The following is a 24,201-nucleotide window of genomic DNA, read 5'->3' on the forward strand; positions in this document are numbered from 1 at the left end:
TAGAGGAATATAGTTTATTTTAAAATAACTCTTCTTTTGCCTTTGCAGGGGACATTCATCATACCATTGCTGTCCTCTGTGCTGCATGATGAATCTCAATGGGAGAAACCACATAAATTCTATCCTGAGCATTTTCTTAATTCTGATGGAAAATTCGTAAAGAGAGATGCTTTCATGCCTTTCTCTGCGGGTAACTTTTTTTCTACTTTTGTGTATATCTGCAGTGTGTGCTTAGTCAATGGGATTTTTACATGTCTGGAATGTAGCCTATTGTGCAAATGAAAGAATCACATCTGTTGCTGTGGCCATTTCTGCCACTAGATCTGGCCACCATTGGTGTGTGGCCCCTGGAATGTTGCTCACCAGGGAATGTGGCCTTCAGGCTGAAAAGACACCCCCCCCCCCAGTTTTCAGCATTGCATTATGGCTAGTATTGGGAGTTCATAATTCTTTTAAGATGGGCACCGTGAGCTGTTATTTTATCTCTGCATTTCCTTCTGCTTCAAAATATTAGGGATGTTATTAAGCAACTGCTAAACCCAGTTTCTCTGCTGCCTATGTTTCCTTACAGGTCGGAGAGCATGTATAGGTGAGACTCTTGCCAAAATGGAGCTCTTCCTCTTCTTCACAAGTCTCCTGCAGAAATTCACCTTCCAGCTACCCCCTGGAACATCTCAGGAAGACTTGGACCTTACTCCTGCTGTTGGGCTTACAACACCTCCCATGCCCCACCAGCTCTGTGCTCTGCCACGTTTCTAAGACTCACAAGCTCCTGGCTTGCTTAGCCTACCTGTGTGTGCAATGCGAGCCTTTTTTAAAACACAGCTGTTCTGCAAGGGTATTTGGGTTGTGTAGCCTAGTGGTGGAATTGGTGCATGCTTGTCACAAATCTTGTGTTCCCCTTTACCTGCCATACTGCCGAATCCCGTGAAACTAGCATTGGAGCATCTCTTACTTAAATCCTGGCCCTGAGTTCTTATGACACTTGGGGCATAGAGATCAACCAACAAATCTGGTTGCATGTATTCCCATGTTAACATATGCTTTCAAATATCTTGAAACATCATATTCCCAGGTAGATGTGCAGAGAAAGCCACTTCCGAGCTAGGGAGGAGGTGGGGTTGCGAGCTTCACGCCCCTTCCCACACTCGTGGGGGCTGGCTCCAGCCCACTTGATAGCGGGGAATCCTCGGACGCGTCATACCCCGAGCCAGCCAATCGGCTGGCTTGGGGGGCGTGGCCTCACCTACTTAGGTCTGGCACGGCCAGGGCTCTTCCTCTTTCCCGCGCCGCAGCTGACCTGGTTTTCCCTCCCCTCCCACCCTTTAGGCTAGGCTCTCTGACGTTGCTATGGGCTTCGGTCGGTCGCCGTCAAGGGAAAGGAATTTTTCCAACTGGCAGATTGGCACCAGCCACTTTGTTTTGTTTTTTTTAAGCGTTTATTAATTTTCCAATAAAAACATCCAATTAACATTAACAAACTCCTGGCTTGGGTATTTGGGTTGAGTAGCCTACAGGTGGAATTGATCCGTGCTTTGTCACAAATCTTAAGTGTTCCCCTTTACCTGCCATACTGCTGAATACCATGAAACTAGCATTGGAGCATCTCTTACTTAAAACCTGGCCCTGAGTTCTTATGACACTTTGGGCATAGAGATCAACCAACAAAGCTGGTTCATTTATTCCCATGTTTACGTATCCTTTCATATTCCTAAGTAGATATGCAGAGTACTGTGACCGAGACGAAAAAGGGTCTGGAAACCATGCCTTATGAGGAATGGTTGAGGACGTTGGGTATGTTAACATCTGTGGCTGCAGTGTATTCTGATTCTGAACTGTATTTGTTGATGTCAGGCAATGGCTTTGTTTCCTCCGTGTTCTTTAAAAAGTCTGTCATAATAGATCTGGCAACTGGGTTTGCTTCTGCTATCTCCATGCTGTCAATTAGTTCAGTGGCTTTCTGCTTCTGGCTTAGAATTAAACAACCATCTTCCATCTCCTCCCTGTATCTGAATGAGCTTTCTCTGAGAGTCGGGGTAGCTTAAGGCTTCCCTCATCAATGGAATTCTGAGTGAAAAATGAAAATGGCAGAAATGTGTCAAAATCAAAATCAAAACTTAAATCTCCACAAGAGGAAAAACTCAATACCTTCTCTGCCTAGCTACTGCTATGAGAGGGAAGAGGGAGCTAATCCCTTTCACACTGGTGTCAGTGGAAGTCACCATGTGCTCACCAGGAAATAGAAAAAATGCCCGCTTTGAATCTCTCTTCTCTCTTAAGAAAATCCAGCCACACCCACTAAAATACTTTGAATTTTGGGCCCCATAACCTTTGTAGGAATGGATTTAGGCACTATGAGAGGATGTACTGCTTAGTTATTAACCTTCCTTGCTCACATTGTTGCATGTCATATGCTCTAATGTATACAAAGATATACCCTAATGCCACCATGTTACACAGTTTCAAGATGAAAATGAATAAAAACTATGTTATAAAGAAAATATGTGTGAGTGTTTCAATGGGAGGAAGTTCAGGGGATACTGGACACTTTCAAACTAAATGCGGTTGTTCCTAATTAAAGTTGAATAATTTCATCTGCAAATGATTTCACAATGCTGCCCTTCACTCCCATTATAACAGATTAATTTTACACATAACCTGGGTGACAGGTCTGCAAGCAGGTTCAAGAGAGTTTGAATTTGCTCCTGAAAGCAATAGTTTGAGGAAGTGGGCACCACTCACTTGAGTAAACATGAAGCTGAAAGGCAAATAATCCAATGTACAGCTTTGAATAGTTGAGGAAAAGAAAACAAAATCAGAGGGCCAATGCGGGACACTTTTTACTGGATGGTTTAATGATTTGCTAGAGACAGTATCTAGCATAATATAAATACTGCTCACTGCAGTTGCAAGACATTACCCTTGACCAAACTGCACTGTAGCTTTCATTATAACCATTGCAAAACAAATTGCTTGCTGAAACAAAATGGATTGGACGGAGCCGATTCCAGAGTTGTTCCTCTTTATCCTTATGGTTTCCTTTGTTTTGAAACTGGGCACTTTCTGGAACAAGAGCTCCCAAAATCTTCCACCAGGACCGAGGCCTTTACCTCTCATTGGGAATCTCCACATCATGGATCTCAAGAGGCCTCACAGAACCATGTTAAAGGTAAAGCTTCTGGTTCTTCCCATGGCAAGGCTAAAGGGTACTGGGGAAGCCCTGTCAGCAGAGTGGGATAATAATAATAATAATAATAATAATAATAATAATAATAATAATAATAATAAATAAATATTAAAAATTGTTCTTTTAAAGCCTATAAATCTCATCTCCCCTTTGTTAGTTGCAGAACCTTCTCTTATCTTTCCCAATAAATAGTCATAGGACCAAGTTGCAATTTATAACTGGTAATTTGAACAAGATGTCTGGTGTCAAATCATGTTTGACTCTGCCTCCATTTTCAAGATAAAAAAATTCCTTCCAGTAGCACCTTAAAGACCAACTAAGTTAGTTCTTGGTATGAGCTTTCGTGTGCATGCACACTTCTTCAGATACACTGAAGGACATTTTCAAGGAGGCAGAAGTGCCGGTGCAAACCTTGCCTATTCCAACGTCCTCCTTCAGCCTATCTTTCTAGATTTGAGAGGTGCCATTAAAGGTATAATCACATTCATCCTTATAACTGACTATTCTGTTCTGGTTTTCTGAGCATTCCTAGCAAATATTTGTGCTGCTGCAACTGAATAACAATAATAAGTTAATAATAATTTATTATTTATACCCCGTCCATCTGTCTGGGTTTCCCCGGCCACTCTGGGCGGCTCCCAACAGATTAAAAACACAATAAAGTATCAAACGTTGAAAACTTCCCTAAAAAGGACTGCCTTCAGGTCTGTCTTCTAAAAGTCAGATAGTTGTTTATTTCCTTGACATCTGATGGGAGGGTGTTCCACAGGGCAGGTGCCCCTACCGAGAACACCCTCTGTATGGTTCCCTGTAACCTCATTTCTCGCAGTGAGGGAACTGCCAGAAGTCCCTCGGCCCTGGACCTTGGACGATGGGGGTGGAGACATTCCTTTAGGTATACTGGGCCGAGGACGTTTAGCACTTTACAGGTCAGCACCAACACTTTGAATTGTGCTCAGAAACGTACTGGGAAGCCAATCTAGGTCTTTCAAGACTGGTGTTATATGGTCTCAAAGTCACCAGTGTAGCTGCTACAATCTGGATCAGTTGCAGTTACTGGGTCACCTTCAAAAGTAGCCCCACGTACAGCGTGTTGCGGTAGTCAAAGCAGGAGATAACCAGAGCATGCACCACTCTGGTGAGACAGTCTGCCAGCAGGTGGGGTCTCAGCCTGCGTACCAGATGGAGCTGGTAGATAGCTGCCCTGGACACAGAATTGACTTGCGCCCCCATGGACAGCTGTGAGTCCAAAATGACTCCCATGCTGCGCACCTGGTCCTTCAGTGACACAGTTGCCCCATTCAGGACCAGAGAGTCCCCCACACCTGCCCGCCCCCTGTCCCCCCAAAACAGTACTTCTGTCTTGTCAGGATTCAACCTCAACCTCAATCTGTCAGCTGCCATCCAACCACCTCCCAACCCTCACACAGGACCTTCAACACTTTCACTGGTTCTGATTTAAAAGAGAGGTAGAGCGGGTTATCATCCACATACTGATGAACACCCAGCCCAAACCCCCAGAAGATCCCTCCCAGAGGCTTCATATATATGTTAAAAAGCATGGGGGAGAGGACAGAACCCTTTGGTGAGAGGTGAGAGCCCAGGGGTCTGAACACTTATCCCCAAACACCACTTTCTGGACACGGTCCAGGAGGAAGGAGCAAAACCACTGTGTAACAGTGCCCACAGCTCCCAGCCCTTCTAGACGGTCCAGAAGGATGTTATGGTCGATGGTATCAAAAGCTGCTGAGAGATCCAGCAGCACTACGAAACAGCTTTCACCTTTGTCCCTAGCCTGCCGGAGAGCACTGACCAGCATGACCACAGCAGTTTCAGTCTCATGATGAGGCCAGAATCCCAATTGGAAGGGATCCAAATGGTCCACATCCTCCAGGCGTGCTTGGCACTTGTTCAGCAACCACCTTGCCCAAGAATGGAAGATTTGAGACTGAGTGATAGTTGGCCATATTGGCTGGGTCGAAATATTTTTCTTATTATTCTTATTATTATTCTTAAGTCATATGTTTTCAGCTCGGTCCAAGGCACAATGACATGGAAGTAATTTCTACCAACTTCTATAGTAGTTTGGATTTTGGATTTCATATCCCACTTTATTTAAACTACCCTAAGGAGTTTCAAAGAGGCTCACAATCTCCTTTCCCCTCCTCCCCCACAACAAACATTCTGTGAGGTGAGTGAGGCTGAGAGACGTCAGAGAAGTGTGACTAGCCCAATAGTAGTTATTGAAAAAAACTGATACTAGTCTAAAAGTCAAACTTTGCTACTAGATTCTGTGGAATGTATAAAAGAGCCTTGACTCTTACGTAAATGTGCAAGCTAATGCAGTCTTGGTTCTGTCAGAGATGATTTACATTAATATATTCTTTGGGTATACCAGAACTCTCTTTCTCACTTTTTCTTCTGTTGAATTCCAGTTGTCCAAGCAATATGGCCCTGTCTTCAGCATCCAAATGGGACCCCAGAAAGCTGTGGTGTTGACAGGATATGAGACAGTAAAGGAGGCTCTGGTTAATCAGGCGGACGCATTTGCAGACAGGCCCATTGTTCCAGTGTTTCAAGAGCTTACACAAGGCTTAGGTGAGGCACCTCCCTTTCTATTAGAACTTGTAATGCTTGCAAACACAAACAGGTCCTGCCAGGTGAACACAATCAATTCCCAAGAAATGGTTTGTAAGATGAGCATTTGCATAGCAAGTCCACAACATCCATTGTTTCCTGTGGGGGAAATCCTTGTGAATTTTCAACCAACCTCAGTGCCTTTGACATTGACAGAGTATCTGCAGGCAGTAGGCTGAGAATGTGTCACAAAAAGTGCCACCTGTGAATTTCCGAAGATCAAGCTAAAATGTTAAAAAGAGTAGACCAGGGCAACTTTTTTTGGTCTTGACTTTCAGTGGCTCAGTGGGGCTCGGTTGAAGAAACAAAAATGGAGACCAGTTAAAGCAAACCTTTCCCATTCCCGCTTTCTTCCCAACAGTCATATTGTAGAGCTGGGGGAGAATGAGACAGGAGAATGTAATAGTTGTCACATTTGAATTGTGAATGATTGTCACATGGAAAAGTAATGCCACACACGAAGGGGAAACTGACTGACCGTTTTCTGGCCCAGCCTATACAAAGAGGAAAAATGAAGGAGGCATAATGTCTGCCCATGGAATACAAATAACAAGCTGAGTTCTGCTGGGATCCCTGACATGTACAAACCACCCTCTACTCTACCCTCCACTTTGTAATGGAAAATATTGTTCAATGTGTTCTCAGGTCTTGCTCTGATGGTACAGCTGCCAGCTACTTTGTCAAAGCTCAGAAGTCTGAGTCTGAATGGGAGAACAGCTGGGATCCATTCTCAGTTCCATGGAAGAAATGCAGAACACAATTTATTGATATTTTTGTGCAGTTGTCATGCAGACATGAAACCTTTCTTCCTGTCTCTTCAGGTTTAACACTGTCTAATGGTGAGAACTGGAAAGTAATGCGGCGGTTTGCTTTAAGCACATTGCGGGACTATGGAATGGGAAAGAGGACCATAGAGGATAGAATTGTTGAGGAATGCAGTTTCCTGATAAAGAAATTTGAATCTTACAAAGGTGGGTTGGTGTTTTCCTCTGGTGCATAGCTACACTACCATAGTTTAAAGGTGCCAAGACTATTGTGTTACATATTCCTAACTTCCAGAAGCACAAATCCCAGGGTTCCCTGCAATTGGTCTGTTCCTGTAATGTGCAGATTACATTCCAATAGCTCCAAGCCTTCTTTAGCATTTCTTAGCCAACATATGGCCACAACCAGCAGCACTTAGGATCAGTTTCTTTGATAAAGGAGGTCTACACATAGGTAAGCTGCCAGTGGGAACTTAAGAGGAGACTTTAAAAAAATACACTTTCCATACTAGGAATTTCAACACAATATTTTTGCTTAACTGTCATATTTATGTCTAGGAAACCCATTTGAGACCACCACAATTACGAATGCAGCTGTTGCCAATATTATAGTGGCCATACTACTAGGCAAGCGATTTGATTATGAAGATCCCACATACATAAGACTTCTGAAGTTGGTCCATGAAAATGTCCGGCTCATTGGAAGCTTTTCAGTCCTGGTAATCTATTCTTTTCCAATAAAACAAACAGTTGGTTGTAATGACATTGTATGCAAAGTGGGCAGGGAAACATGTTTACTGTATATTGTTCAGGTTTCACCACAAAACACAGAATATTGGTCTCTTGAGAAACTTGGTGGTGATTCAAAATATTTAGAAAACTCACATGGCACAGTCATCCCATAACTGTAACAAAGTCTCTTTTGTGCACACCCTTTCTTGTCTCACTGCCATCGGGACTCCAAAGACAAGGAAGAACAAGTGATAGTTGGTTCCATGATGGCTCAGAAGGGGCCTCCAAGGGCAGATCTCCCTCTCTGAAGGTGAACCTCCAGAGGAGACCCTTCATAGCCTATTATCCCGGGGTTGCACATAAATTACACTTTCCTGAGGTAGCCCTAACCCCATTCCAAATGCCATTCAAGAGTTTTGTTGGTATTTGGGGAACCATGCTTTGAGAGACGCAGTTGAGAGAACTAATTTCCTAATGTCTCTTTCTTTTTTCACATTTTTATCCTTTCAGCTGTATAACATGTTTCCTGCTCTTGGTTTTCTTCTGGGGGCTCGTAAGACTATCATTCAAAACAGAGATGAGCTGTTTGCCTTCATAAATGCCACCTTCATAAAACACCTCAGAGATCTGGATGAAAATGACCAGAGGAGCTTTATTGACTCATTTCTTATCCGACAGCAAGAGGTAACGGAGTCTTTTAAGTTGGCCCAGAATAAACGTTGACATTTTCAATTCATGTTTTAAGGGCATATTCGCAAGTGAATGCATAAGTTGTAGTCAGGAAGTCTCACTTCAGAAGGGACCAACCTGGCATACTTCCTACCATTTCCCAATAGTCAGCCGTTGTTAATGTGTTACAGAAGTTGCCTCTGCAGGGTCAAAGGTTGCATGCTCACCAGCATTTCTGGGGAAAAATCCCTGATCAAGAAAACATGACAATTGGGGTGCATTAATTTCCAGGGGTGGAATCATGGCAGACAAACCATTGGCTGCTGATGCTTCTGCAAAGAGAGCTAATTATGCAGTGAGGAGAGGTAATGGTTGCCAGACTTCCTTTTGATACAAGGGGGATGGGAAAATGCCTCGTGTGCTCAGAAGAAGGTGTTCTTCACACCAGAGGAGATAGGAAACTTTGTGGGTGGAGAGGCATCTCGGCACAAGGAAAAAACTTTGGCCCATGCACTGCAGTTGTTGTTGTTGTTGTTGGTTAGTTGTTTAGTCATGTCCAACTCTCTGTGACCCCATGGACCAGAGCACGCCAGGCACTCCTGTCTTCCACTGCCTCCCGCAGTTTGGTCAAACTCATGTTCGTAGCTTCGAGAACACTGTCCAACCATCTCATTCTCTGCCGTCCCCTTCTCCTTGTGCCCTCAATCCTTCCCAACATCAGGGCCTTTTCCATGGAGTCTTCTCATGATGCAGCCAAAGTATTGGAACCTCACTATCTGTCCTTCTAGTGAGCACTCAGGGCTGATTTCTTTAAGAATGGAGAGGTTTGATCTTCTTGAAGTCCATGGGACTCTCAAGAGTCTCTTCCAGCACCATAATTCAAAAGCATCAATTCTTCGGCCATCAGCCTTCTTTATGGTCCAGCTCTCACTTCCATACATCACTAATGGTGATAGTTTTAACTATACAGTGGTACCTTGGGTTACAGATGCTTCAGGTTTCAGACGCTCAGGTTACAGACTCTGCTAACCCAGAAATAGTACCTCGGGTTAAGAACTATTGGTGTTACTCTTCCTGTTGGAAAGTGTGGCAGAATTGAGTTGCAATCTCCAAAATACGGAGGGCACCACATTGTCTATCGCAATTTAATGAAACATTTCCAGATGAATATGTGGTATTTCAGTGTTATTTTTCCATTTTAGACTATGAGTAAATACATTAAAGATGTTCAACTGAGAACCATATATGTCAGCAGAAAACAACACTTTATGTTAACTTTGATTTCAGATCTCCACAAGTGTTCGCCAGAAATGCTGCCTTCCATGTATGCAGTCATATAATTCTCTTGCAGGTTAAGCACTGGCTGAGCAGTTAAGCACCACAATTAGCATCAGAGAAGATGCTCTCTTAACTGGTAGATGGAGAGCAACAGCTGTGTCTATGGAGAAACTAGATGTTTTGGAGTGTTGATGCGGAGCCCCTCCATCTTAGGCTCGGGTTGTATACATGTGTAAATGAACCCTATATTATCATGATGGTATAGTCTGGAAGACCTGGAATCTCTCACTACTTAGCGATTGTGTTGATGTGCAATGATGGGTCCTGTCAGATTTTCATCTTTATCTTTGCACTTGGAATTTTCTCACTCCATTCGTTTTAATCAGTTCATACTCTTTGCAACCCAGGAGGAGGAGAAGAACAAGACGAATGCATATTTCCACAACGAAAACTTAAAAACTGTTGTGGCCGACTTATTTGGTGCTGGCATGGAGTCCACTTCTACCACACTGCGCTGGGGACTGTTACTAATGATGAAATATCCTGAAATTCAGAGTGAGTGCTTTTCATTGGCTTGGCACCCATGATGTTGGAAATCAAGCCTTTATTAGGAGAAACTGGCAACTCTCCAGGCACCCGGCTTGATCTCCTGTTGAGCTCCCTGTCTGCATTCCCCAGCAGGATACAGGCTAGGTCGCGATAGGCGATCCTTCCCCGGGCAGGGGAAAGAGATAGACAGAAACGTATTTACATTCCTTTATTTCTGTCTTTGCAACATTACAAAAGCATGACTGCTCTCTTCAAGCTCCAGCAGTCAAGAGAGAAACACTTCCTGTATTTCCTGTACAAGAGCAAAAGGAAGAGCTCATATTACACTCTGAGCTAATTCCGGTGCATTGCCCTGTGAATTGACTGTCCCTCTGTTTCCCACGGAACTGTCCTAACATTCCATCATGTGCTGTTTTCAAGCTAGCAGCTCGCGGCTGCATTGCTTCTATATTGTAACACATTAATCTGAGATATCTTAATTCCATTTATATGTAACTATTAGAAAGTTTGTGTGTGTGTGTGTGTGTGTGTGTGTGTGTCACAACAATTATTCAATCCTAAATTTAACATTTCAATCTGGACTCCCTTCTCCCTTTCTGTGGTTTTTACATTTCATTTCATCTTCCTGTAATACTCCAAATTATCTCAACATATTCATTTAGATATATATTTCCGTATATATCCCATATGAATATTGAAACAGAAGGTTTTTACATTAATCTTAGTATGTTTGTTTGTTTACAGTTTGTTTGTAAATACTCTATAAACCATTTCCATTCCTTCCATTCCTTTTTAGGTAGTTCCGATTCCAAACTTCCCGAAAGAAAAGCTAATGGTTTTTTAAACATCTTAAACATCCTTTTCAGTTCGTTATATATCAATTCCCAGTAAGCTTTAACTTTATTAGTAGAGCACCACATATGAAAAAGTCTACCTTCTTTGTCTTTACATTTCCAGCACATATTCAGTTTGGGTTTATACATTTTAGCCAATCTATTAGGTGTTAGGTCCCATCTATATGGGACACGGGTGGTGCTGTGGGTTAAACCACAGAGCCTAGGGCTTGCTGATCAGAACGTCGGCGGTTCGAATCCACCTTTGATAAACTTTCCCATACATCCATTTCTACATTGTTACTAATATCTATTGCCCAGTGTATCCTTGAATATTTCACTTGTTCATCCTTTGTCCCCAATTCCAATAACATCTTATACATTTTAGATATCACTTTAACATTACAGTTTAATAGGTCTCTTTCCAGTTGTGATGCTTGTTCCCCAACCCCGCCACTTCATATCTGTCAGAGCTGCTCCCAGATCCTGGCTCACAGAGGATCACGCTAGCCAGCGATCATTAAGTAAAAGTCTTTATTGAGTTACAGTTTCCATTCTCAAGCTGCTGCGTGCAACTCTACATCTTATGCGTTAGATCGGCGAAGCTCCGTCTGAGTCTCCGCCCCTTGTACACCAACTTAATATCCTAGCCCTGCGGTTCCCTACAGGTACGCAGAATTTTTGGAGGTTTTCTGCGAGAAGGAGGCAGACAGGCTACCCCCCCACAGACCATATGACTGCAAAATTGACCTGCTGCCGGGGGCGGCGCTGCCCAAAGGGAAGCTGTATTCCATGTCTGAGGACGAACTGCAGGAACTCAAAGAGTTTGGAGGCCGGGAGCGTTTTACTCCAGGAAGCTCAGCAAGTCCGAACAGAACTACACCATCTGGGACAGGGAGTTGCTGGCAATTCATGCAGCATTCAAAGCGTGGAGGCACTTCCTGATCGGCGCCAAGCACACGGTGCAGGTCTGCACGGACCACAAGAATCTGGAGCACTGGCGCACGGCACAGTTCCTGAACCAGAGGCAGATACGTTGGGCTGAGTTCTTTGCGAACTTCGACTTCCGAATAGAGTATGTCCCGGGGGACACCAACATCATGGCGGATGCTCTCTCCCGTAAGCCACAGTATCTGGAGGAGGCAACGCCAGCGGCCGCCATGCACATCTTCGCACCGACAGTGTGGGCGTGCGCTGCGGCAACAGTTGACCTGGAGGCGGTGCGACGAGCGTTGCAGGATGACTCCTTCGCGCAAGCAAAGATGGCAGAGGTGCACAGGGGCACGGCAGCGACCGACGAGTTCCAGCTGCGAGATGGATTGCTCATCCGTAAAGGGGCCATCTACGTGCCGGGAGACGAACTTCGCGCCAAGGTACTGCAGCAGCTGCACGACGCGCCCACTGCCGGGCACTTTGGCAAGGAGAAGACGGTGGAATTAGTCGCCAGAGACTTCTGGTGGCCCGGAATGAGAGGGGAAGTCGCGGACTACGTGGCGAGGTGTGACACCTGCCAGAGGGCCAAACCAGTGCACAGACCGCCGGCCGGACTGTTGGAACCGCTGCAAACTCCGTTCGAACCATGGGAGAGAGTGGCCCTGGACTTTGTCACGGATCTGCCCAGCTCGAGGGGCAAGACGGCTGTGCTGGTGGTGGTGGACTTGTTCTCCAAGATGGCACATTTCATTCCGTGTGCGAAGGTGGCCACGGCGGAACAAACCGCCAAACTGTTCATAGACCACGTGTTCAAGGTTCACGGTCTGCCGCGGTCTATTCTGTCTGACCGAGGGCGACAGTTCATCTCGAACTTCTGGCAGAAGCTGATGGGCTTCCTGAACGTCAAGATCAACCTGGCGTCGGCTAGACACCCGCAGACCAACGGGCAAGCGGAGCGGGTCAATGCCATCATGCAGCAGTACCTGAGATGTTATGCGAATCAACAGCCTGCGACGTGGGTGGATTACCTGCCTCTCGCCGAGTTTGCCTACAACAACACGAAGCACGTGTCCACGGGGGTCACGCCGTTCTTCGCCAACAACGGGAGGCACCCCAGAACCTTCCCGGGACTGGAAAGAATGGGGGAGGGGGAGCCGCAGACAGCAGATGCGTTCGCGTCGGAGTTGCAGGAGGTCCACGATCAGCTGCGGCGGCACCTGGAGCTGGCTAAACACGCATACAAGGTACAAGCGGACAAACACAGAAGGATTGGCGAAGAGATCCATGTGGGAGACTGGGTCTGGTTAGCAGCCCACACAGTGCCGGCCAGGTCGTTGGCGAAGAAGAAACTAGGGCATAAACAACTGGGGCCCTACCAAGTCGAAGAGCAGGTCAACCCGGTGGCTTTCAGGCTGGCGCTTCCGGAGGGTTCCAGGATGCATCCGGTGTTCCACAGATCGGTGCTCACTCCCTACAAGGCACCTCACAGGTTTCAGGAACCAGGAACGGCACCGAGTCCGCTCCGAGAGAGAACCGGGCAAGCGGGAGTGGCACAGGAGGAGCGCATCAACGAAGTCACGGAGATTTTGGACTCCAGATGGGGGGAAGAGGGGGTAGAATACCTTCTCGCCAAGGAGGGCACCCCGGCCAGTGCCAACAGCTGGGTGCCGGGCTACGCTTTAGACGAACCTCTGCTCAAAGAAGAGTTTCATGCCCTCTTCCCACATAGGCCAATGCCAGCAGACTTTTTCGACGACTGGCTTTTCACGCCCACGCTTTCAGCCAGCACGTTCCGGGGGTTCGACTCGGACGAGGAACTGACACGAGACGCCCGTTCCCCGGAGGGGTCACCCTCGGGATCTGCTTCAGAACCCTCGTATTGGTGGGATGATCGACCAGAGGAGCAGTTCCGCAGAAAGTGGCTGGAGGGTCCAGGACGAGCAACGTCTCCAGAAGGAAGCGAGGGAGAGACGGACATGGACGTTTTCAGGGACGACCCGGGTTTCGAGCACGGCGGCACAGAGATGGAAGCGGAGGTGACCGTCGTCGACGAGAGCAGGGAGGAAGAACCGGAAGACTTCAGATGGAGGCCCGCCACGGGAAGCGAACTGTATCCGACATTCGTCCCCCTGACACGGCAGCACCCAGCTCCCGCACCGGAAGGAGGGGAGGGGGGAAAAGGGGGCTTCGAGGGGGGGATGGATGTCAGGGGTTCAGGAGCAGAGGCAAGGGCAAGGGAGGAAACAGAGAGCGAGGGGGAGGAGGCAGAAGAAAAGATGAGTGATGACGACGACCCGAGATCTCCGAGTCTTTCCAGTGAATCAGAAGATTCACAGAAAGGAGCACCAGTGGCCAGGGCAAGGGGGGAGCCTAGCGGGACACCCCAGGAAGATAGAGCCAGAGGGGACTCAGAGGGGAGCAGTTGGAAATCGGGACCAGCATCACCGCCAGAGAGCAGGGAAGAGGAAGGGCGCCAGGGATCAAGCGCTGGCAGCTCACAACAGGGGGGAGGGCACGAGTCAGGTCAGACCTCACCTGGAGTACTGTGTCCAGTTCTGGGCACCACAATTCAAGAAGGACATTGACAAACTGGAACGTGTCCAGAGGAGGGCAACCATTTTGGTCAAAGGCCTGGAAACGATGCCTTATGAGGAACGGCTAAGGGAGCTGGGCATGTTTAGCCTGGAGAAGAGGAGGTTAAGGGGTGATATGATAGCCATGTTCAAATATATAAAAGGATGTCACATAGAGGAGGGAGAAAGGTTGTTTTCTGCTGCTCCAGACAAGCGTACACGGAGCAATGGATCCAAACTACAAGAAAGAAGATTCCACCTAAACATTAGGAAGAACTTCCTGACAGTAAGAGCTGTTCGACAGTGGAATTTGCTGCCAAGGAGTGTGGTGGAGTCTCTTACTTTGGAGGTCTTTAAGCAGAGGCTTGACAACCATATGTCAGGAGTGCTCTGATGGTGTTTCCTGCTTGGCAGGGGGTTGGACTCGATGGCCCTTGTGGTCTCTTCCAACTCTATGATTCTATGATTCTATGATTCTATGATTCCATCGGGGAGCGAAGAAACGGTCAGACGGAAAGTGGAAGGTTGGGCGCGCGCACCAAGTTCAAATGCACAGGAAAGTGACACAGTAGGCAGCCCGGAAAGGGAGCCAGGTCCTAAAGCCCGGCGCAAGGAGACAGGAGGGTCCGGGGGGTCGGCGTCAGAAGAATCCCAGAAGGAAGAGACCCCGGGGGGCAGAGGGACCCAGAGGAGAACAGTCAGGCTGATGACTTCCCTGTGATTCCCAAGTCGCATCACTATTGGTGGCGTCTGCTTCACCACTTGCCCCCCTAGCAGCTCCCTGCCATCCACCGTGACAACCTGCAGGGGCAGCGTGGCAGGCAGCAACTGTATAGCGTGCCGGTCGACAAAGTCCTGCCCTATAAAGTCCGCATTGCAGTGTGCTTGTGGAGCCTCTGGGGACACTCTTTCGCCATATGCTGTGGATCATCGCAGATGTAACACTTCCTGTTCCCTCTAGGAGGCTTCGCTTTCACTGCTGCCGGTGCTAGGGCTCTGGCTGCTGACTGAGCCCTTGCACCTCCAACCTCCATAGGTTCCGCTCCTCCTCCTGGCGGAGGCGTGGATTGCGCACGCGCTGCTTCTCTGGGAAGGAAGGAGTAGCCCCTGGCTGGTTCGCCCCCTCCACGCCCTTCGTCCCTGCTCCACGGACGTTCTTCCAGCCGCACCCCCACCGCCAGCGCCCTCTGAACGATCTCCTGCGTGGTCCGGGGTCTCTCCCCCCTTGCAATTTCATCTTTGACCGCGCTGTGCAATCCCTCCCAAAACAGGTCTCTTACTGGAGCCGAATCTCTGTCCCATTCCAGGGCACTGACCAAAGCGAAAAAGCGGGCATGGTACTGCCTTACGCTGGCCCTCCCTTGCTTCAGTCCATGTATCTGCTTCCGAGCAAGATCCACGTCTATGCTTGATAAAAAACACCCATCCATCGCTTTAATAAAGGCATCCGCATTTTGGAGCGCCGGATCCTTATCTCTCCACAAATTGCGCAGCCATGCTTTAGCATCTCCATGCAAATGGGACATGATGAATCCCACCTTCTCTTGCTCATCTCTAAAGTCTTTGTCCAGCAGTTGCAGTGCACACATTACATCTGCTCTAAAGTTGGGGTACTGTTGCAAATTCCCATCGAAGTGAGAGACCAGACCGCCTGTTCGTCTCCCCAACCCAATCCCCTCCGGTTTGGGTGTCAGTTGCCCTTGCTTCGTAAGCACTTCCAACCTGACTTGGAGATCCCTGTAGGCGGCAGCTGCGTCCTCCTCTCTCTTCCTGGATGCAAGAGCCTCGGTATTCAGTCGTGTCACTGCTTCTCTGAGTTCCGCTATCTGCTGTTCGGCCGTCATGTTGTCTGCCGTTCGTGAGCTCGCTAGTAGGCACCCGCTTTCTCTCCTCTCCGTGAGGCCGTAGATGCCCACAATTTATGAGACGGAGCTTACTGTCAGAGCTGCTCCCAGATCCTAGCTCACAGAGGATCACGCTAGCCAGCGATCATTAAGTAAAAGTCTTTATTGAGTTACAGTTTCCATTCTCAAGCTGCTGCGTGCAACTCTACGTCTTATGCGTTAGATTGGCGAAGCTCCGTCTGAGTCTCCGCCCCTTGTACACCAACTTAATATCCTAGCCCTGCTCCACCTTTTCCGCCTGACTGTTCTCCTCTGGGTCCCTCTGCCCCCGGGGTCTCTTCCTTCCGGGATTCTTCTGACGCCGACCCCCCGGACCCTCCTGTCTCCTTGCGCCGGGCTTTAGGACCTGGCTCCCTTTCCGGGCTGCCTACTGCGTCACTTTCCTGTGCATTTGAACTTGGCGCGCGCGCCCAACCTTCCACTTTCCGTCTGACCGTTTCTTCGCTCCCCGATGGAGGTGTGGCCACTCCTGACTCGTGCCCTCCCCCCTGTTGTGAGCTGCCAGCGCTTGATCCCTGGCGCCCTTCCTCTTCCCTGCTCTCTGGCGGTGACGCTGGTCCCGATTTCCAACTGCTCCCCTCTGAGTCCCCTCTGGCTCTATCTTCCTGGGGTGTCCCGCTAGGCTCCCCCCTTGCCCTGGCCACTGGTGCTCCTTTCTGTGAATCTTCTGATTCACTGGAAAGACTCGGAGATCTCGGGTCGTCGTCATCACTCATCTTTTCTTCTGCCTCCTCCCCCTCGCTCTCTGTTTCCTCCCTTGCCCTTGCCTCTGCTCCTGAACCCCTGACAATATCCTTTTTAAATACTTCATTCAAATGATGATATTGTAACCATGTTGCTAACTTCTCTGATAAAACCTTAAATTATTTTATTTTAAACTCTCCAAAGGTGAAAGCCATAGTGGTGTTTTGGTCTCCAACAGGTTTCTGTTTTTAGTGTTTCTGTTTTAAATATTTAAAACACTTTTCCACTCTATTTCTTGGTTTGTTATCATTGAATATTGCATTTGCAACATCTTGACATCCTGTTTCGCTATCTCTTTTCGAGGGGAAATTAGTAATTCTTTCCCTTTCCCTCTTATTTCTTGTAAAATGTCATGTTTTTTCTGCTCTCTTATATTTCTTTGGTATGCGCTTTGCTATGTAAAAAAAAACCCTATATTTCCATTTTAATCACACCCCATACCACCTTTAAATCTATCTCTTGGTTTAAATTAATTTCAAAATAATCCTTTAATTTTTTTTGCCCCTTTTTCTAATATCTCTTGATTTAATAAATTTTATAAATTTTTCATTTAGTCTCCATCTCATTGGGAAACTTGTCCCTGTTCTTAATTCCACAGTTATAGAGTTGTGGTCTTATATGTTATTGATAGAATTTCCACCCTCTTTACCTTAGTATAAAAATCTTTACAAGTTCATACAGGGGTTTTTTTCCAGCTTGCAGAATAATTTGCAGTCGAATAAAATGTACTGTGGGTGTTTTTCTCTCCAAATGTCAATTAAAATGTCAGTCATCCTAAAAAAGGCATTCAGTAGCTTGACTTCTTTTGTTTCATTTTTTCTTATACTTATACTCCAGTCCCAATCTAGGGAGGCTACACCATTCATATTGCCCATCAAAATCACCTTTTCATTCAAATGTTCAAATAATATTTCTTCTAGCCTCTAATGAAAATCTGGTGTATTTTCCCATTATCAATATTCTTCCTTGTTCATCTTTGAATAATTGTTTTGGGTCCAACTCTGGTTTTATACACATTACAACTCCTCTCTTTTTTGTTATATCAGAAGGTACAAAGTTCTTTCACAACCTTTTATTTATGTTTTATTTATCCAAGTTCAACTTCTTTACAACATGTTCAATTTTATCCCCTTTAGTCTTATTATTTAGCCTATTTACATTCCAAGTTAGAATTTTCAAAGCCATCTTGTTCCATATTTATTTCTCTTTCACCTCCACCTCTGTTGAATCTTCCTCTTCCTGTCCAGCTTTCTGTCCAAATGCTCTTTCTCCAACTAATGTTTCCCCATATTTTCTCCAAAATTTGTCTTGCCTTTATATGTAAAAGATAGCACCACAAGATATTCCCAGCATTGATATTTCAATAATCATCCTGGATGAATTTCTCTCCATCAGTATATCAGGTTATTGGCTAAAATGTTTGTTTGTCCTGTTTTAAAATACCTTGGCCTAGAGATTAAATTTGTGAGCCTAGGGAAATGGAGAACCAGTTTATGGCAGTTTTATGCTTCAAGTATTAATATCTTAAGAGACCAAGGTCAAGGAGATAATCTTGGCAGAAAAATTAATGCTTTTCTTTTAATCTCCCCCAGTAAAGGTCCAAGAAGAAATTGCAAAGGTTGTTGGATCTTCTCAGCCAAGGATTGAACACCGAACAAAAATGCCTTATACAGATGCCGTGGTCCATGAGATCCAGAGATTTGCTGATATTGTCCCAACCAACGTGCCACATGCCACGACTACAGATGTTACCCTCAATGGCTACTTCATTCCAAAGGTGATGCTTTTCACTGAACTGCTGCCCACTAGTTACAATATATTTTAAGGCTTTCCTGGGAGTAAGCCCCATTGACTTCAGTGTGGGTGACATCTGTGCAGACTTGTATAGGATTAAACTGTAAGCATGCAATCTATCCTTTGGAAGGTGTCAGGCATCAGCTTCAACCCATTAAACAGATCTCAGTGGAAAGGAGCACAAGGTTGGAAAAGAAACCATATCTGGTGGAAGATCCTGACTTATATGTTAAAGTTTTTCAAACTAAAGACATTTCTCATATGAATTCAAATCTCATTTCTACAGCACTCAATATTTATTGGACTAGAGCAGTGTTTCCCAACCGGTGTTCCGCGGCACACTAGTGTGCCGCCGGACGTTGCCTAGTGTGCCGTGGGAGGGAGGCGGGCGAGTCGGGCTAATCCTCCGGCCCCGCTCCCCCGGGGAACGTGCCCCGTCATCCGCTTCTGCCTTGCTCCCTGTGACAGGAATTCCCCAAACTGCATCAGCATCTGCCGCTTGCCCAGCAGCCCCGGCGCTGCCTTGCGCCCGGCGCCCCCGCCATCCTCGGCGCAGGGAGCGAGGGGCGCGCAGGCAGGCGCTGCCCAGCAGAGCGACGGCTCCTTCCGAGCGGCTGGCAGTGTCTGGGCATGACTGGCCTCCCGCCTGGTCCCGCGGCGGCTGCAGACGCGGCCGAAGCAGCGCAGGGAAGGAGACGCCCGGCCGCCCGGCCCAGCCCCGCACGCTCCCACTCTCTCTTGGCGGCCTCCCGAGTGGCGGCTGTGTGAGCCAATAGGCGAGCTGGGGCAGAGGGGGAGGCGGGGCTCCGGAGAACAAAGGAGGGAGGGGGCACCCGGGAGAAGGGGGCGGGGCGGGAGGAGTGGGGAGCGCGGCGCTGCGCCCGGGACGCCCCAGTTCCGCCGGGTTAGAAGCCGGCGGCCTACCTCTGCTGGCCGTGGAAGGCAGCCGGGTCTGGGTCGCGCCCCGAGAGTGGCGGGGTCCGCGCACAGCCTGCCCTCCAGGCTGGGAAGTGGCTCCTAGGCTCCGCCTGAAGCCACGCAGAGCCCGCAAGGCGCCCTCGGCGCAACTTGGCCGGGGCAAAAGGCGACGCTCTGGAGGGAAAGGCGGCCGGATTCCCCTCCTCAGCGGGTCCGGTGGTCTCCCGCCTCCTCTGAGGAAGGGTCTCTTCTTCAGCTTTTCTGATCCTTCGTGGCCCCGTTGGGAGAAGCCGAAATAAATAATGGCCGTGCCATTAAAGTTCTCTCTTTTATAAAAGGGATCCTAATAGAATCGTAGAGTTGGAAGGGATCCCCAGGGCTATCCAGTACTGTACAACCCCTGCAGTGCAGGAATCTCAGCCATAGCATCCATGGCAGACAGACATCCCACCTCTGCTTAAAAACCTCCAAGAAGGGAAAAACCTCCCGAGGGAGACCATTCCCCTGTTGAACAGCCCTTACCAGCAGAAAGTTCTTTCCCATGTTTAGTCAAAATCTTTATTGTAACGTGAATCCACTGGTTCGAGTCCTACCTTCTCTAATGGAAGAATACAAGCTTGCTCCATTTCCCATGTGAAATGCCCCTTAGACATTTGAAGATGGCTATCATATCTCTTCTCAGTCTCCTGCCTTAGGTTGGTGGATCGGTGGACCTCCCATGGGAACGTAGTCCAGAGGGAGCATGCCTGGACTAGGAACCCTTGACTGAATGCTGAAATCCTCACCACAGGCAGGAAACTCACTGCCATCAACAGAGGAATAGCAGCGCTTACTCCCCACGACCCTACATTAGCTGCTGCAATAGTATTTTGACAGGCGTGTGACACCCATATCTTTATCCCAACAGAAGTGCATGCTTTTAGTACTTTCAGGTGGGATCTGTCTTGGTGGTGCATCCTGGAGGCTGCTCTTTAAAATGAAGGCTAGGGACCCTGTGAAGATTGAAGCACCCTGCCAGCTGACTATAAAAAAGCTGGCAGAACTGGGGATTGTGACCTGGCCTAAGGTGGTGTGAGTGTGTATTCTGTGTCACTCCCCTCTACATTTGAGGTTCTGGCAGTGCAGTTGCGTTCCCAGGTGCCAGAAATGGTGGTACCTCCCTTCTTCGCACTAGAGCACGGGTGTCAAACACAAGGCCCGCGGGAAGTCACAGCTTGAAAAAGACAGTCAGACCTAACGCCAGACATTGATGGACTGACCTCAGGAAAACGATGTCAGCCATCTAGTCAGAAAAGTTAAAAAAAAGTTAATGCCTTGTGTTTGCCATATGTGTAATAAAAGTGTTTGGCAATATTTGTATGTTTTTTTAAAAAAATACTGTCTGTTACCAAAAATCATTTTTCAATAAATTGTGCAATAATTGTACATTTGAATATCTACTTGCCATTATTCTGACTATGTTTCTGCTTTCAGAACTAGTTATTACTTACATTATTACAAAAAACAGTAATAATTAAATGCAGTGACAATAATTTATGATAATAAAGAGCGGACACATAGTCCTACAGATACAACCGGCCCTTTGAGGGTGACCAAACTGCTGATGCGGCCCCCAATGATTTTGAGTTTGACACCCCTGCTCAAATCCTTTAACCCAGGAGGGCGGGGAGGGGGGGGGAGAAAGAGAAAAAAGAAAGGGTGGAAAAATAGAAGGGGAAGAGAAAATATATTTTTTTAAAAAAGGAAAGAGAGGGAAAAAAGCGAGGGATGGAGGAAGGGGAATAAACAGAAGGGGAGGACAATGAAGAGGGGCGGGGCTTGGCAGGCAGCAGATAACTGGGGAGTGGGGCGCGGCTGGCGGCGGCTCAAGGCAGGAAGGGAGGAGCTGCCTCGCGGAGAGTCTTGGGCTGCAGAGATTTCCCATTCAGGAGCGCGGGAGGCCACGCCGTGGATGGGAATCTCCTCCTCCTCTTCCTCCTCCTCCTCCAGGAGAGAGGGTGGTCCGCCCCACCGAGTCGGGCCTGCTCAAGCGTGGGAGCCTATAGTTAGAGCTCAGCTCCTTTTCTTGCCTTCCCCGCCCCCCCACGGAGCACATTTTCCTCACCCCCCCAACCCCCGCATGTAGAATAGAAGCCCTCCAGCCTCCACGGTGCACAAACTCTCCCCTCTGCAACGAAGCGCTTTGTTGCATATCTTTGGTGAGGTTTTTAGGCAGTCTTGGTGCACCTTAAATCAGTGCTAATTGCGCCTGGACGCAGTATTTACTTCTGAGTAGGCCCCCTTCTCTCCCCCCCCCCCGTAGCACCTGACGTTGCTATTCGTATCATCAGGTTTGTTTGTTGATAATTTAATTGTTTTAAAAGCATCATGCTAAAGAGCTCTCTCCCACCCCCAGACCCTTGGGCAAAACAGAAACATACACAAACACAGAGATTGAGCCCTGCAGGTTTTATGAAATGAATGGATTCTGAATGCCTGTTTCAGTGGCTTGTCCGCCTTAGGCTGCTGGGCCAGACACCTGTTACACGGTGCAGTCCGTAAGCTGTGAGCGCTGCTACCTGCCGCCGAGACCACGTAACGACAGTCTTGAAAGACCTACATTGGCTCCCAGTACCTTTCCGAGCACAATTCAAAGTGTTGGTGCTGACCTTTAAAGCCCTAAGCGGTTTCGGTCCAGTATACCTGAAGTAGCGTCTCCGCCACCATCGTTCAGCCCAGACACTGAGATCCAGTGCCAAGGGCCTTCTGGCAATTCCCTCATTGTGAAAAGTGAGGTTACAGGGAACCAGGCAGAGGGCCTTCTCGGTAGTGGCGCCCGCCCTGTGGAATGCCCTCCCATCAGACATCAAAGAGATAACCATTACCTTCTATGATGTTACTATTTTTTAAATTTTTTTTACATAAGTAAAAAGTGACCTTTCCCCATCTGGCATGGTGGTGTGCCTCGAGATTTTTTTCATGAAACAAGTGTGCCTTTGCCCAAAAAAGGTTGGGAAACACTGGACTAGAGGCATATGCTTTATTTTAAAATAACTCTCACTTTGCTTTTGCAGGGGACTCATATCATACCATTGCTGTCCTCTGTGCTGCATGATGAATCTCAATGGGAGAAACCACATAAATTCTATCCTGAGCATTTTCTTAATTCTGATGGAAAATTCATAAAGAGAGATGCTCTCATGCCGTTCTCTGCGGGTAACTTTTTTTTAAAACTTTTGTGTGTATCTGCATAGTGTGTGCTTAGTCAATGGGATTTTTACATGCCTGGAATGTAGCCTATTGTGCAAAGGTAAGGATCACATCAGTTGCTGTGGCCATTTCTGCCACCAGATCTGGCCACCATTGGGGTGTGGCCCCGGAATGTTGCTCACCAGGGAATGTGGCCCTCAGGGTGAAAAAGATTCCCCTTCCCCCCAGTTTTCAGCATTGCAGGATGGCTCGTATTGGGCGTTCATAATTCTTTTAAGATGGATACCATTAGCTGTTATTTTATTGCTGCAATTTAATCTGCTTTAAACTACAGTGGTACCTCAGTTTATGAACTTAATCCGTTTCAGAAGTCCATTCTTAAACCAAAACCATTCTTAAACGGAGGTGTGCTTTCACTAATGAGGCCTCCTGCCGCTGGTGCCCTTCCACCGCTCAGATTCCGTTCTTAGACTGAGGTAACATTTGCAAACCGGGGCACTACTTCCAAATCGTTCGTAAACAGGGTTGTTCTTAAACCGAGGTACCACTGTATTTGGGATGTTTTTAAGCAACTGATAAACCTGGTTTCTCTGCCCCCTGTGATTCGTTACAGGTCGGAGAGCATGTTTAGGTGAGACTCTTGCCAAAATGGAGCTCTTCCTCTTCTTCACAACTCTGCTGCAGAAATTCACCTTCCAGCCACCCCCTGGAACGTCTCAAGAAGACCTGGACCTTACTCCTGCTGTTGGGCTTACAACACCTCCCATGCCCTACCAACTCTGCGCTCTGCCACGTTTCTAAGACTCACAAGCTCCTGGATTGCTTTGTCAGCAGCTCGTCCTACACTCGAGTAGGACCCTGGTAGAGTCACATGCCTGACTGGCATATTCTTTCCCTCCTGGTCGTTCGTTCAGGAGCTTCAAAAGCTTTCTTCAGCCTGAACATTACAGTGACCGATGCCAACAGACACTGGCACACATAGGGATCCAGAGAGTCTTCACAGCTTGCGTAACAGACCTCAGCAACTCAGCATTTTGGCTAATCTACTTTATTTACACACGGAGCACTGCAACATGGCTCCCTCTCTCTCTAGCATCAGACAGCAAAGAGAAAGAGCAAAGGACAATAGTCCCACTTCACAGAACACCGTAACACAAACATCCTGTCTCCATCACTTCCCACTTTGTGGAGTCAAAACATACACTGTCATGTGAAAGACAACAATCCCATGACTGCAATCACGGAGCAGGAATTCTAACATGCTTATCCTACCTGTTTTTGCAATGCAAGCCTTTTTTAAACACCCCTGTTCAACAAGGGTATTTGGTTTGAGTAGCCTACTGGTGGAATTGGTCCATGCTTTGTCACAAACATGAAGTGTTCCCCTTTACCTGCCATACTGCCGAATCCCGTGAAACTAGCATTGGAGCATCTCTTACTTAAAACCTGGCCCTGAGTTCTTATGACACTTGGGGCATAGAGATCAACCAACAAAGC

At 47.4% G+C, this 24,201-nt stretch overlaps 2 protein-coding genes across 5 annotated transcripts in view; both read left to right on the top strand.

Moving 5' to 3' along the window:
• The window catches only part of LOC310703118 (cytochrome P450 2K6-like), a 61,794-nt gene that overhangs the window by 12,393 nt on the left and 25,200 nt on the right, over positions 1-24,201 (top strand). For 2 of the 4 annotated variants that reach the window (XR_014523943.1, XR_014523944.1), the window contains exons 8-9: positions 49-190; positions 572-1,075. Coding sequence is in view for 2 of the 4 variants with exons in the window: in XM_083495198.1 (XP_083351324.1) it covers positions 49-190; positions 572-759 (330 nt within the window). In the remaining 2 variants the exon portion in view is untranslated. Of the gene's footprint in view, positions 1-48; positions 191-571; positions 1,469-24,201 lie in introns of those variants that run through there. The other 2 variants (XM_083495198.1, XM_083495199.1) reach the window with 2 other exon arrangements.
• LOC310703129 (cytochrome P450 2K6-like) lies at positions 2,880-24,199 on the top strand. The gene is made up of 9 exons (XM_083495218.1): positions 2,880-3,169; positions 5,623-5,785; positions 6,646-6,795; positions 7,147-7,307; positions 7,831-8,004; positions 9,675-9,822; positions 18,396-18,580; positions 22,569-22,710; positions 23,318-24,199. Exons 1-9 carry the CDS (start codon positions 2,987-2,989, stop codon positions 23,503-23,505), a joined length of 1,494 nt encoding a protein of 497 aa, XP_083351344.1. The 5' UTR covers positions 2,880-2,986; the 3' UTR covers positions 23,506-24,199.

This window comes from Podarcis liolepis (assembly GCF_965112155.1).
Source record: "Podarcis liolepis genome assembly, chromosome: 3".
Taxonomy (NCBI): domain Eukaryota; kingdom Metazoa; phylum Chordata; class Lepidosauria; order Squamata; family Lacertidae; genus Podarcis; species Podarcis liolepis.